The sequence below is a fragment of the Thermobia domestica genome, chromosome 2 (assembly GCF_964235325.1).
Source record: "Thermobia domestica chromosome 2, izTheDome1.hap1.1, whole genome shotgun sequence".
Classification (NCBI taxonomy): Eukaryota; Metazoa; Arthropoda; class Insecta; order Zygentoma; family Lepismatidae; genus Thermobia; species Thermobia domestica.
The window spans coordinates 387,717,082-387,732,794 of record NC_137455.1 but is presented as its reverse complement, the minus strand read 5'-3'; the positions used below and the strand labels follow the sequence as shown (position 1 = coordinate 387,732,794).

The window sequence follows — 15,713 nt, the reverse complement described above, 5'->3', positions numbered from 1 at the left end:
AGAAAGATAGAGACATGTTTTGCAGAACTATAGAGCTTACTGAATGCAAACCATATAGCTTACTGAATACTGTTTCTGCAGGCTGCAATGGCTCAGTGGTAAAGTGTTCAACTCTTGTGCATCTTGTTTTGAATGGCATTCATTTGTCACCAACAAATGTCTCTCTTAAAGAACATAATCATGCCCCGTTAAACTGATCGTGTAAACTGGCTTAAGTGGTAGAGCATTCAGGATAATCCCAAACAACATCAGAGTTCCTCCATAGCTAAGTGGTTAGCCTACGCACCTTTGGCTTGTAATTTTTATTCGTACGAAACAGTTTCTAATCCCACATCTCAATGTTCACAGTCATTGAGGGTTCGATTTCCGGTGGGAATTCTTGTGGGTTGTATTCAGCATTACACTGTAGAACCATGTCTCGTGTAGTTTCGTTACTGAACAGGACGTTAAACTGAACTCCATACACCATCACCACTAACATAGACTATCTGAATTGGAGTTTTCCTCAGTCCTACTACTAAAATGTTATGTTAAATAGATATCTAGTATGTTAAATAAATAAGATCGTTTTCACCTTTCCTGCAAGTGGTCACAAGTTAAAAAAAACAAGCTAAGTTTTCATCAATTAAATGTTAGAACGAGAATTAACATACAACTTATAACCTACTTTTCTTCCTTTTCCACGAATACATATTTCAAACTATTAGTTTAAGTATAGTTCACCCTAGGTGCTTAGGAACCAAGGCTCGATCCCAGCTCGCACCGTGTAGACTTTTGGTGGACAATATCGTGCTCATGAGTTTTCTCTCGTACTCCTGTTTCCTCTCACTTTCTGATTCCACCAATTTTTCTTCCTCATTCACTTTCTTTGATTACCGTTTCCCTTAAGCTGAAGGGCATAATTGTAGGACGTAAAATACAGATTTCATTTTATTTCATCTTTCTTTTAAGTATACTGTATTTGAAACCAATTTTTCATATAAACTAATAGTTGGTATACTAAACAACCAACATTAAGTTGAATTCGTATCATTAGTTGAAAACTGAACATTTTTACAACGAGCAAGAAATAGTAATGCTGCTGAGCAATTAGCATTAAGAAAATACTACTTCAATTCTCATTGAAGGTATGTGTGGCACGGATCCAGCCTGTAACTACATGGTTCATATGGCCTCGATTTAAAAAAATCATAGTTTGTTTTCTACTGTGGAAACGTGTAAGACCTGTAAAACAGAAAGATTCAATTTTCAAAAATATTTAGCAAGTTCTTTCATGGGTAAGTGGTTAGTGCCCGCGCCTTTGGCATGTAATTTTTATTCGTACGAAACAGTTTCTAATGCCATTTTCTATTGTTCACAATCATTGAGAGGTCGGTTCCCAACGGGAACTCATGTGGTTCGGATCCAACATTATCATGTAGGGCCATGTCTCGTGTAGTCTCGGTGCGAAAAAGGACGATAAAATCCATCCAGGTATCCTTCAAAAATATTTGCCATAATTTCAAGTAAGACTGCAGTATATGAAAGATAACCTTATGTGTTGTGCATAAAATAAATTTTCATCACACAATGTTTACTGATTATATTTTGATATGACTTCAGTCTTACCAGAAAATACAAAGTTACACATTTATGAATACTATTAAGCAGGTTGTAAAAAGAGCGTAGAAATTCAAAAGAAAAAAATATATTTCCTCAGTACGCAAACAAGAAGGATTTATTTACAGATATTTACAACTTACGGTACTTCATTTTTTCATGCGCTCCTCAAGGGCTATATACTTTAAAACCGCAACAAATTGAATTGTATGGTTATATTTTTTACAATATTTTTCAAATATAATAAAGATATCCTCTATATCTTTTTTCGTTAATTTGTATTTTTTCTTCTTCCTCTGCTTCTCAACCATCCCTAAAGATTCTTTCCTCTCATTTTGAAACTTCGATGATGATGTTGGTTGTGGTTGTGGGACCATCTTCAAATAAAAATAAGAGTGTTACTAGATCAACATATTTTCACCAAATTAGTACAAATTATAGTTATTGTTTTTAATGTATACAATATGGAGCTAATAGCAATAAAACTTCGTAAGAAAGATCAGTCACAAACTTATGTTCTTCTTACCACGTACGAGATTTAAATATCAGTTTCTTTACTGTGCAAAACCTATGTATTATCTTTAGTTTGTAAAACCAATGTAGGATTCTAGGCGGTACTTCATCCAGTTCGGATTGTTAGTAAAAGCAGCACAAGAAAGTTTTGTTCATGTCTGACATGTATATACGCTTCTGAGCGGAAGCGTCACAAGTAAGTTTTCCTGATATGCAAGAGCTGTTTGATTCCTGGAGGTACTTCATACAGTTTGAATTTTCGATAAATCATACGAACGAATCGAATTCTCGAACGATATGTTAAACTGAAAATTAACTCAAGTCAATGTTAACTAAAAGTTTTTCCGGTGTATAGGAGCTAAATTTGAATCCCAACAGGAACACTCACAAAAGGTTTCGCGCTTGTGAAAAAATCTCGTGCTTCAATCCTAGTAAGAACTCTTATGATTCGGATTCTCCCCAGCAAACAGTTTTGATGCTATAAAACAAAGTTCATATAAGATTATTTATTAAAAAAGTGTTAAAGCGTTCACGTTATGTGTCTGGGTCAGTAGTTCGATCCTGGCTCGTGCCAACTGGACAAGCGCCATATGTCTGTTTCCCTACGACTTTCCTCACATACTTTATTCAAGAGCTTTATAAAGCGAAACTACATAAAAGCATCACCGTTTCCTTTAACTTCTCAGGTATAACCGTGAACGTAAAACTAAAAGATTTCTTTTTATTTATTAAATTATAAAATGTAGTCTACCTTTAAACAACAAAAAATAAGATTGTTCCGAGTAACTATATTACGAGATGTTAAATAAATGTCTTTTAAACGCATTAATATTACATTCCTTCTATACTTCTTTTTCTTCTTTCTTGGGATACCCCATACTTTTATGCCATTACTACCTATATATCTTCAGAAGATAGTCAAAATACAGAGAACATTTGTTTTTAAGTTTTCAAGCAGATTATCAGTACCATTACTCTGACAGTAATTCCGTAGTAAATCATTAAAACTATCTTATATACGAACATCCTCAGAACCAGTGACACCTAGCGGCAGAATTCTGAATTAGACATTAGTTGGGCGGTGGATGTTCTTCAGTGAACACGTATGTGATTCAGTGTTCCCTATAATTCTATATATTTTAAAGTGAGTATAGTACTGTTTATTTCAATAAATAGTATATTGCTAACAGAGGTAAAACATGTCTTTCATGCGCTAAGTTTCTTTCACCCACAAGATTGAGGTAATTTTCAATACTCCCATAAAAGTCAGTGTATGCTCTGGTGATCGTAACATTAAACTAAACTATTGGGGATCAATATAAGAATGGGTAAACTCAACATTAAGTTGAACTATTGGGTTGTATACTGGAATAACTCCCTTCTCGCAGGAAAGCAACAAGTATTCAGTTGGAGGACCCTACTAGCATCAAACACAGGTCAAACCCCCTCTCTCAGTATTGTAGTAAACGTTCACTTTGGAATCCTATTACCAAAAAGATGGAGTGAATGGTCTTTCCGTAAGGTAAAAACTATTCCGTGATTCCTTACTAACATCAAACGTGGGCGAAACCCCCTCTCCTAGTATTGCATTAAAGAATCATTTAGGAATTCTATTACGAAAAAAATGAAGTGAATGGTCTTCAGTGAGGCAAAAAGTCTACGAGAACCTACCTAACAACAGATACCGGCATAGCCCCTCTCTCAGTATTGCAATAAACGTTTAGTTTGGAATCCTCTTACCAAACGAACAAATTGAATGGTCTTCAGTGATTCAAAAGTCTAGGGGAGACTTTCTAACAATAGATACGGGTATAGAGGCCCCTCTTTCAGTATTGCAATAAATGTTTAGTTTGGAATACTATTACCAAAAAGACGAATTGAATAGCTCTCGGTGAAGCAAAAGGTCTAGGGGAGATTTACTGTTAAAACACGGGTAGAAATCCCCCATAACATCATTTTTTCTCACTAAAAAAAGGATCAATATTTCTTGCGTCATGGAACTAGTCCCCATTCATTACGTATCGTAAAAGATGCAATTGCAATACTGTTTCGACGCAAGTCCAAAGGGACCATGATCAAAAATAAAGGAACATGTTTCTTTCTTTGGAATCTAACTGTAGAAAAGTCCCACAAATTTACAGGAATCCCTACCCATCCACGCAGAAAAATAAGCGAACACAATTTCTGTGACGTACAGATCTATCTCGAGAAACTGCCCGCAGCAAGCTGAAACCTCTTTCTTTGTTTCTTTTCCTATATCTATTAGCCTCTATATTTACATTTTTCAGTACAGGAAGACTTTTTTGAACACATTTAAAGTACTTTTAAACATTTAATACTGATTTATTTTTCAAATACCACGCAATCTGTCTCTATTATAATTTTTCTTTCCATTCATTCTTGTTATACAAAGCAAGACAAAAGTCAATCTTTCTGTTGAACTTAATTATTTTACACTGCAGTATATAAAGCAATATTTACTACAGATGTCGTTGGGAAAAATATCGGCTATGTATCGGTTCTAAAGTGTTCTTTATGTGTATAGTGCTCATTTTCCGGAAACACTTCCCAATATGGTCACAGATTCTCAAGAAATAGTTCAAATAATGTATTCACTTATCTCCACATAAAAATAAATCAGTACCACTTACAAACAATCAAAAATGTTGGTCAGTACTCAATTTTGTTTAATTTGCTTTCAGGATTACGTAAAAGGCAATTGCGTAATCACAAGGAATTGCAGTTATAAAGATCACAAGAAATTGTACACTTAGTTCTGCACTAAATTATGAACTATGAACTCCACTTAATCATTTTTCCTTCAGTGTGGGCTCTCAGGGACGTCACCAAGCATTTCTAAAAAAGATTAACTTGTTTCGTAACAAGTTGAATATTTCCGTGTAAATAAGATGGTAACTTGTTCAAGAAGTATCATATCTAGTTTTGGATCTCCACGTATCCTTAGTGATAATACTACAGATCACTATCTCCCTCCCCAACCCCCAATGTTTCAGATGTCTAGAAATAGATACAGAAAATGTGTACATCTGTAATAATAACAATAATAATAATAGTGTCGTCCTTCGATCTTTAATGTTAGGCTTGCCTATGAAATTAGACGAGACAAACACATACTCTTTACAACGACTTATCACTGGTTAGTCGTTAACCTGGTTCGGCTAAGTAAGATATACAAATTTCGAGTGGTAGTATTTCTTTGCATGTAAAAATTAGCTTCAATAATTATATACTATTAATCTCACCTTTTTAATAGGAATGATAACGTCTATGAACGGCGTTAAAAATGGTTTATTAGTTGATATACTTTATAATACCTTTTCCTTAAAACTGTCAAGCACACAAACTTGCTGACTAGGTATCCATAAAACATTTACATAGCAACAACTATCCCATAATAATACTTTACATATCTTAAAAACATTCTTCTTTTGTTAATATGAAATTAACATTCTACTAAGTATAGTGCACATGTATGAGCACTTTCTGCCCAAGGTACAGGTAATTATTACTCAATCCAAAGTATTTTGTTATATAAAATGTCGCCCGACAATTGGACTGAATATAAAAGTCATGAGTAAGCTTGGCTTTTATCTTCAAGAACCACTGGTCCGTTTACAATAGTGTTCTTACATTGCATATGTCAATCACATTTTGATCGCACCTCGTATATCTCTTCATTACATTTCACATATATATATTTTTAACAAATCTTACACTTCATCAATACTTATCTTTTATTACAATAATTATATTTATTTCATTATTATTCACTATATTATTATTATATTTTCTTATTAAAAATATCGTCGCTCATTTAATTAATCGTTGAAGGGTGCGAATTCAAAATCGTAAAGGACAAACATGAGTTACAAATAGTCAGGGCGCATTATATAATAAATAAGTTAGATGTTTTAAAATAAACATTGGATTCCTAAGGTATCAAAACATAGAAGAATCTCATTCAAGATAGTCGTTGAATAATTAGTTTTATAGAATGGATCTTATTCTTAACATAATCTTTGACAATTAAGTTTTCAACACAAATCAATCTAATATAAATAATCTTTGCTTTTAATCATTTATGAATTAAATTATAATTCTTACATATATTAAAAACATTTGAGAATTATCATTGATTAATGAGAATTAAAGAGAATTAAATTGAATAAAAATAAAATAAATGTTCATGAAAATCTATAGCTGATATGGGTTTAACCAAATTTCATTAACGGTAATCAGGTTACATTCGTACTTGCATACGATTCTAATAAAGTACATTGTACTGCGCAATCATGATTAGGTTCCACAATATGTTGTACATGTATTTCATCGTGATTCTGATTTTGATATGAAATGCCATCTCTTGTTCTCCAATTACGTCTATCCACGTAGTTCGTTGTATTCCTGTAATTTCGCTCAGTACTTCGATTGTTTTTATATCTACTTCTGTTGGGTGATCTGACATCATGATTACCATGATTAGTTAGGTTAGGCGGATTCCCTACATGACTTTGCCTATTTTGCGCGTTTTGATTGCTAGAATATACTCGGCTTAGGTTAGGTTTCGTATTATTCACACTTCGGATATTCAAATTCCGAACTGGCACAAAATGATCTGAATTATTCTTATTTTTACCCATTCCGGCTTGTTGATTCATAGCATGGTATTGAGTTTCATAGCATTGGACAAGCATTAATAAATGGTTGAAACTCATACACTGGGTGGAAAATAAGATCTGTTGTAACTTAAATGGAAGCAAATTTCGAATCGATGCTATTATTCTCGATTCCGATTGCAATGGATTAACAACCTTTAATTCGTTGTATGTATTGACAACAAATTCTACAACAGATTTATGCAATCGAGGATTGAAGTGTTGATTTCTAATGGTGGCATCTCTATTCGCAAGCAAAAAGTCATTTTCATAATTTGCGATTAGTGCCGCTTTGAATTCTTCATAAGTACTGATGTGATCACGTACTGCTTTAAACCATAATGAACAAGGTGGGAGTAATACATGAGGGATTAATTTCATATATTGTGATCTATCTATACACATAATATTGCACTCATCCTGGAATTTCTCTAAGAAAAAAGTAGCATTCTCGTTACACTTACCACTGAATTTACTCATAGCTCGTATTTCACTCATCTTAACACTTAATTTTACCTTCCTTTTATCATTCCGTGTACTTGTTGAGTGATAGTTCCTATCCATTACGTGATGTGTTGTTACACCATCTATGTTTCGCCCATCTGTACTCTTCGGATGTATTTCGTCCAATATAATATCCTCATCAGACCCCGGCGAAGGTGAGTTCATCACTGGTGAGTGGGGAAACTCCAAGCGATCACTACCCAAGTTATTACGGTATGTGTTGTCCTTAACCTGTAGCGTTCTAATCTCTTCCTGTATAGTAGCTAACAATTGCGTATTTACACGTATGTTGTTAGAATTGTTGATGACCTGGATCTTTTGTTGTTGAACGGAAGATTCTATTACTTCTAAATCTTTTTTTACAGCACTGATTTCTTGGTTTTGGTGATTGTGCTTTTCCTGACAATCATCGGATATTCTTTTTAACTTTTCCTCGAACTGTGAGGATATGTCATTCACCACCTGGACAATTGTCTGTTTCGTTTCATCTGACTTCTGTTCTATCCGTCTACTTAATTCTTCATATTGCTTGTTAGATTCGTCGAACTTCTGTTCCATTCGTCTACTTAATTCTTCATATTGCTTGTTAGATTCATCAGACTTCTGTTCTATTCGTCTACTTAATTCTTCAGAGTTATGTTCTATCGTCTGCTTTAATTGAACCACTGATTGGAAAAAGGGAATAAGTACAATTATTTGCGATTTTAACCTGAGATAGCAGATGTGTTCCTTTAAGATAGTTGCATCGTTGAGTAGAAAATTGGAATGTTTGGGCAACTCTATGTGACCAATGTAGAAGGCAAAATCTCTTGCTGATTAGAAAAAGGGAATAACTACGTTTCTTATTTCCTTCTTACAGTCACTACAGGACACGACCACAACTGTGAGACTGTGTGTAAGTAGACAACCACCAGAGCCCTCTGCTTTCGTTACGATACTTCGCCTTCTTTTTGCATTGCACAATCTATGGAAAACTTTTTGCCCCAATCAGTTACAGATTTACATGTTTTCAGTGATACAAGTGGTGGTCAAAACTGCAATCATTTAATGACATGAATGCTTTTCAGCCTGACCGTATCATAACGGTTCCCACTATACACAAATATTTGCATGTCAGAGGTCACAGTTTTTACCATGTGACCGAAATTTTGCTGTAATCAAACCAGAACTCAAACGACACAATCGCATTTATTTACCAGCACAGTATAACCACATGATTACGAATGCAACAAATACTGATCCTCCATTTCAGGTTTACGAAGTTGTCAATGAAGAAATCTTAGATTTTAAACATTGGTGGTAACCGCTTTAGAAATCTTCAGGTAGCATTGTGGACAAAACAGTGAAATTCCAAGTAAGTAAATAGAGACATTGTTTACAAAGCAGAATCTCCAGGTTATGTCCAAGCTCATAAGTTTATCAATGGACTAAGAACTGATATTTTTCGATTACTCAAAAGAAATGTCACAAACGTTGCACTGCCAACGTCAAAGGCATACGATTGGCAAGTCTCGATCAATCAGAAAAAGATCAACGATTCTTCACAAATCATCAAATACTTACCTGACCAATACAAACAGTTTTATAGGATGATTTGTTCATGGAAAACCACTGATCAAGAAACTGTAGAAGACGAAGATGCAGACGGATAGGATCCTATGTAAACCCATTCTACTGTGACAAGGTATTTTGCTACGTATTTTGTTCAGTTGTCTATTGTATTACTTTTCTTGCTGTACGAATAACATGTGCTGTACAGAGAAACGAACGGTGACAATAAAAGTGTTAGAAGCCTAATATGCGTGATAGTTCGAATACATATATCCAAGATTAACATACAACATTGCATTCAACATGTACATTTTCATAGCTTTCTATCAAACTGCACATTACATACCCTACACACAATTACAATTGCGTCCAACTTTAATTGATTGGAAAAAGGGAATATTTTTTTCCATTTTTAAGCTTTTCTAACCAACTCCAGGGCTGCAATACAAGATTCTTCTTGTTGTCTTAGTGTTTGTTAGTTGTTTTGCTACAAGTAATCAATTATACACTTTTTGCAACAAATACAAACAACGCCTCTAGAAGGTTTTTTAGCGTTATTGAAAACTTAGGTCTGATGCACTTATTCCCTTTTTCCAATCAGTGATTCAATTCTTCGTATTGCTTATTGGATTTTTCGGAGTTCTGTTCTATGGTCTGCTTTATCTCGGTAGACATCTGAATCAATTGTCGCTGTAAAGCTAACAAGATTCGGTCTTCCGATGTCAATCCTGGTGTTACACTAGTTTCACCGTTGTCACTATTATTTGATTCATGCTCCATTGTTTCATTGACCATTTTTCTTACAATTATTCTACCACTTCTCAATACGGTCAAATTTGTATTCATTAACTTAATTATAAAAGTAAATTCACCCTTACTTTTGCTTCGGGACGTGAATTTACAGTATTTCCCGGGTGAGGTAAACCAAAATTTTTAACAAACGACTTATCACTGGATAGTCGTTAACCTGGTTCGGCTAAGTAAGATATACAAATTTCGAGTGGTAGTATTTCTTTGCATGTAAAAATTAGCTTCAATAATTATATACTATTAATCTCACCTTTTTAATAGGAATGATAACGTCTATGAACGGCGTTAAAAATGGTTTATTAGTTGATATACTTTATAATACCTTTTCCTTAAAACTGTCAAGCACACAAACTTGCTGACTAGGTATCCATAAAACATTTACATAGCAACAACTATCCCATAATAATACTTTACATATCTTAAAAACATTCTTCTTTTGTTAATATGAAATTAACATTCTACTAAGTATAGTGCACATGTATGAGCACTTTCTGCCCAAGGTACAGGTAATTATTACTCAATCCAAAGTATTTTGTTATATCTTCAAACAACTGTTTGCGCTTAAGTTGCCCACGAATGAAGCAAACACACACACACTTCAAACAACAGTTTCCTCCTTAAGTTGTCCACGAGACGAGACAAACACACATACTTCAAACAACAGTGGTTGGCCGTAAAACAATTCATAACTCCCTTTTCCATTTACATTAGTTAATCATTCAGGAAGTTATAGTATCTCAATATATTATTTCAATTCATGAACAAATAAAATATTCACAAAATTCGGTGGTGGCGCATGCCCGCTAGCACCCTCAACCAATCTTTTCAAAAAGCAAATATCTCTCGTTCGTGGGGCCATGGTGACTCAGTGATACTCTGAATCGTGGTTCACGCTGGTTCAGGGGTAATTTTCCCCGGTTTGGGAAACATGGTGGCTTAGTGGCAGAGTACATATCTCTGGTGCATGGCGTTCATAGTTCGATTCTGGCTTGCGTTAATTATTTTCATTAGAAACACAATGTATGTGAATTTAATAAGGCCTCCCCGTTCGCTCTCATTACAAATATATTAGTACACTTGTTAATAATAATAATAATATTTAAAAACTTTCTTGGATTTGATTTCGTCACTTGAAGAACACAGACAAAAAAGCAGAAGACAAACACATTAAAAACCCCAACTTTTTTATACTGTGCGATAACCACAATCACATCGCAACAGTAAAGTAAGTTTTACAAAATGTCGGTGCAGTAAATTTATATAGCTTATTTATTTATTGATGTTATAGGGGGAAATAGCGTACATGAATTTTCGTTTGTAAAGCCGCTTAGGTAGTAAGAAATGTCATTGTACAAAGAGGAAAAGGAGGAGTATTTCGTTTCCAGACAAAAATTCCAAGGACCATCTCTTTTCTATACTGATCAATTCACAATTTACCATTTGCTCTTTCAATAATATGACAGAATACATTCAAAGATAACCAACGTGAACAAACAATTTATCAATTATCTTCCTTTATCGCTTGTTTCACAGAGACTTCTCCAGAATATCTATGGAGGTAGATGGATTTTAATTGTAAATTTCTTCAAAATAATAATCCCTTATCAGACAATTTGACACTGTGCGTAAAAACTCTAGTCGCCAAGTTTTATTGCTACTATCTAAAATCCTGTCGAGCTAGGCTATCAACACGAGGCATTTTTTGGGGTTTAATGACACATGTAGCGCCTCCAAACATTCAAGCTGAAATCTACAATGGACTAGGAAAAATTCCTTTCTAGAAAATTCGTTAAGGCGGGGTAGGACTAGCAATTTTCTTTAGTCCAGTATACAACAGCGCTTTCATACTAATTTAAATTTATTGACCCATGCATTTCAGTAAAGGAATATGAAAGCCGATGTCAGTTTTTATACTAATTTAAATTTATTGCCTTCATTTCGACGTATATCTCAATAAATGTATTCTTGCCGAAAAAAGAAAAGAGCAACCATTTCTGTCTCTCAATAGAAAAACCAATAAAGCTGTCCCACATAGTGTTTAGTGACTGCCAATTGGTCGCCCCAGAGGTGGGTGCTGAGAGGCCAAGCATCCATCGGGTCAATGGCATTGGGGGACAAAAATTTCAACTCAAACGAAGACTTGTTGTCAGACAGAAAGATCGTCAATCAGTGGAAAAAAGAGAGATTGGGGCAATCACCTGTACACAAGAGGTAAACCGTTGTCAATCATCGCTGGAAAAGGAGAGAAGGTAGCATTTACCTGTTCACAACATGAAAACAGTGACCATTGAGGGGCAAACGGAGGGGGAAAATGGAATCTTCCGTTCACTCACAACTGAAGGAAGTGATTGACAGCTGCCTATCTGACTATCTCCATGGTTCAAGCAAAGCACCTTAATATCAGGTGATAGTAGGGTGTGGCTAAACTGCGCATGCGTTACCAATCAGATACGATACTTGGTTTCTACGATCAAAAGACTTGCTAACCCGACATCTCTCAGTTCAGAAAGAGCAGGGCTAGAGGATGGACGAGCCCTGTATCAATGTGTATGCATCGCAACGAAAAATAAATACATATTCATTCCTTCTTCCTTTTCCTAATAGGATCCTGGAATTTCATATAGGGGAATATTTTATTTGTGTTCATAGTTTTAATATTTTCAGAACAATTTTAACATATTTCCATTCAAATTTCATAGGGATTTTTCTAAGTTCTCACTCAATGAGTGTTCTGTTAAGAGAAAAAATCTGAGTTTTCTATGACATTTTTAACAGCGAGTAATGTATTACAAGCTTTTTAATAGGATCACAATTACCATTTGTTCATAAATTAAGGGGGAAAAGCTTCTGGGAATAGGGATCGCGTTTCAAGGCTTATAGCGAAGTTCTGATGGTCTGAGACACATTTTAATGTTATTATATCATAATTAAAATTATTTTTCGATTAAAGAATCGTGTAGGATTATGTTTCAAACATCAAAGCGGTCATTCAACCTTCCAGGGTCCACCTCATCCCCTTCTAAGTGTTGGGTAATAAATTCTTCCCCTCATAATGCCCTCTAAGGGTTTGTCCGACCATACTTGACAAGAAAGTGGTCACAGTAATAAATCAATTAATCAAACCATAGCTCTATTGTCTACCACCTTACGTTTCATTCCCACTCCAATATACAGGTAGACTGGGAAAAGACTGAAGAAGGGATTTTCCCGTTTAAAAGGAAACAGCTTCAACATCGTCAACACAATTTTAAAGCAGAAAAAGTTGTTTACAAGAATTATTGAACACTTTTTAAAATTTTCTATTTATTATTATTATTATTATTTTACTGAAAAGTCATGTTTTTACTGAAAGAATGTCCTGCATTCGAAATTTTGATGTGGTTAACTGGAATTTATACTTACCGATTACTATTTAATGTACAGCTTGCAATAGCAAGCATGTCGTTCGGAATACTCCAAAAGGGCAATTCCAGTTGCAGGCCTTCGTGTGACCATTAACTTGGAAAAGAACAAATAGTTCCCCTAATTTTCTTTAATATCCGTTAAATGTTAAAACGCAACTGGATCTGAAGTGCACACACACACACACATACACACACACACAATTAACAGCTTACCTGGAATCTTCCATCACAGCTGAACATGGTGTTTTTGATAATTTTTCCTCCTTCAGGGGAAGGCATCTGGAAGCCATAAAGTAATTCCACTTTTTGCCACTTAAAAAGTTCGTTACTGAATTCTCTATGTCTGTGTCTGTCTGTCTGTTATTTGCGGTTTTATTTAATTTTGAACCCTGCATTCGATAGAGCATCAAAAACTATGAGAGAAAATGATTAAAATTTTCGCGTAACTCTTACCGTTCTCTAGATATTTGACAAAAAAGGCCGATTTCCATAGATTTAAGAATCTATATCTCGGGAACCGTAAGTCATACAGAGATCATATTGGTGTTGGTCAATATCTAAAAGGATGGTAAATATTTTGGTATCAAATAGTAACCGGTGACCACTGTCCAAGTGGTCATTGGTTTGGCCAATGGCCAGTTGGCCAGTAGCCACCGACTAGTAGCGGTACCAACATTTTTACCATCATCTTAGGTATTGATTAATACCAATATTATCTTTCTATGACTTACCGTTCCCGTGATATTTAAGGAGCCATAGCTCAGGAACTATAAGTTGTAAAGAAATGATATTGATGTTGATCAATACACGAGAGGATGGTAAATATTTTGGTACCAAATAGGAACCGGTAGCCATTATCCAATGGCTACCAGTGGTAGGTTGGATAGTTGTCATCAATTAATATCGGTACGAAAATGTTTAACATTCTATTAGGGTATGATTAACACTAATATCATCTCTCTATGAATTACCGGTCACTTGATATTGGCCAAAAATAGTTCCGATTCCGGGAGATTTAAGGAGCGAAATCTTGGGAACCGTAAGTCACACAGAAATTATATTGGTGTTGATTGATACCTAAGAGCATGGTGAACATATTGATACCAAATAGTAACCGGTGACCACTGATTAACTATTTACTGGCCAACTGGCCACCGTTCCCCAGATATTGGCCAATAAGTTCAAATTTCTAGGTATTTAAGCAGCCATATTTCTCGAACTGTAAGTCATAGAGAGAAGATATTTTGCTAATTTTTGCGAGAAAGGGAAGGTGAAACAAATTTTTTGCGGATAAAAAGATTTACTTTCAAATCTAGGAGCAATGACATTTATCCTTCCCGCTGCATCTCTCCATTCTTTTTAAGTTCGTTCTGGCAATGCTCATGGAGCATTCTCAACTGGTTTAAAATATGAACTGGCAACACTACATCCAATCGAGCAGGAGGGAGAAGTTGTCTGTTGGCCAGGTTCACAAAAGATCTTCTCACCAATACACGTATCAATTGAGTAATTGTTCTTGATTTTTTTTCTCATATGCAAACTAATAGAAAATGCATACAAATTTTCTCCATCGTTTGTTCTTCTATATCTTCTGTCTGCTGCAACAAGTTCTTTACCATGTTGTGTTTGCCTTCATGACTCATTCTCTATGTTACTAATAGTGTTATCAATCATCTTTTTTTTGTTATTCTGTGCCTGCTTCATCAGTCAGAGCAGATACCTTTCGTTTGGTCCTTTTAGTTACAAGGATAACATATAGCGGTGGGAGCTCATATAGTTCGGATTCCACGTTAATGAGTAGGTCCCGTCTCATATAGCTTCGCTGCTGAAAGGGACGTTAAACTCAAAATCAACTCAACATATATTTTCAGCTAAAGATATCTTGATTAGTTAATTACTTTTGTAATTAAGTCGGAACCGTTTACAGTGGCCGGAATACAAATTTAATAAACATTGTACCTCATTATATTTATTATTCCCCCAAGCAACACTTACATACAAAAGATTAACAGCAGTATGAAACATGTATGGAATAATAATAGATTCCTGAACGTTTAGTGTATTTCCATATCTTCATGTCATATATTGGAAGAAATCCAGTTTTTCCGCCATTGTCAATGTGACATTTTTAACCATTCAAAAGAATTCAACAAATTAGGAACCAGTAGACACTGTATTCTTTATCTTCTATTTATTTATTTATTTATTTAAAGAAAAAGAATACAACAGGCTATTGTCCAATCATATATTCTAAGTGACAGTAACTGTATTCACGATATGAAATTAATATTTAAAAATAACACACTATTATTATATTATTCACATAATTAGAATATAAGATACACAAAGATGTTTATCATAACCCCTATATATAGGGCTTACATAATATACCAAGTTGTATTTTTAATTATTTTCGTATATTTTTACATGAAACGCTACACAATAGAATTGTCTGTATTGACTTGTTAGAAAAGATTAATTTTATAGTGCCTCATCCAAACACACGAGATCGAAATAACGTAGTGTTGTTTTGCAATAAAGCTAAAAGAAATATCTTTAAAAAGTCTCCTACATGGCGGATGTGTACTTCCTACAACAGGGTTCACTACTTTGGATCGACAATAGATATTATTAATAAGAAAGTTCATGAGCACTG

At 34.6% G+C, this 15,713-nt stretch overlaps 1 protein-coding gene across 1 annotated transcript in view; it reads right to left on the bottom strand.

The window, feature by feature from the left end:
* Positions 1-13,347, bottom strand: part of LOC145679642 (carboxypeptidase B-like) — an 86,939-nt gene extending 73,592 nt beyond the window's left edge. The window contains exon 1 of the mRNA XM_081750216.1: positions 13,271-13,347. Within this exon, the coding sequence (XP_081606342.1) occupies positions 13,271-13,347 (77 nt within the window). The remainder of the gene's footprint in view (positions 1-13,270) is intronic.
* Positions 13,348-15,713: the final 2,366 nt, after the last annotated feature.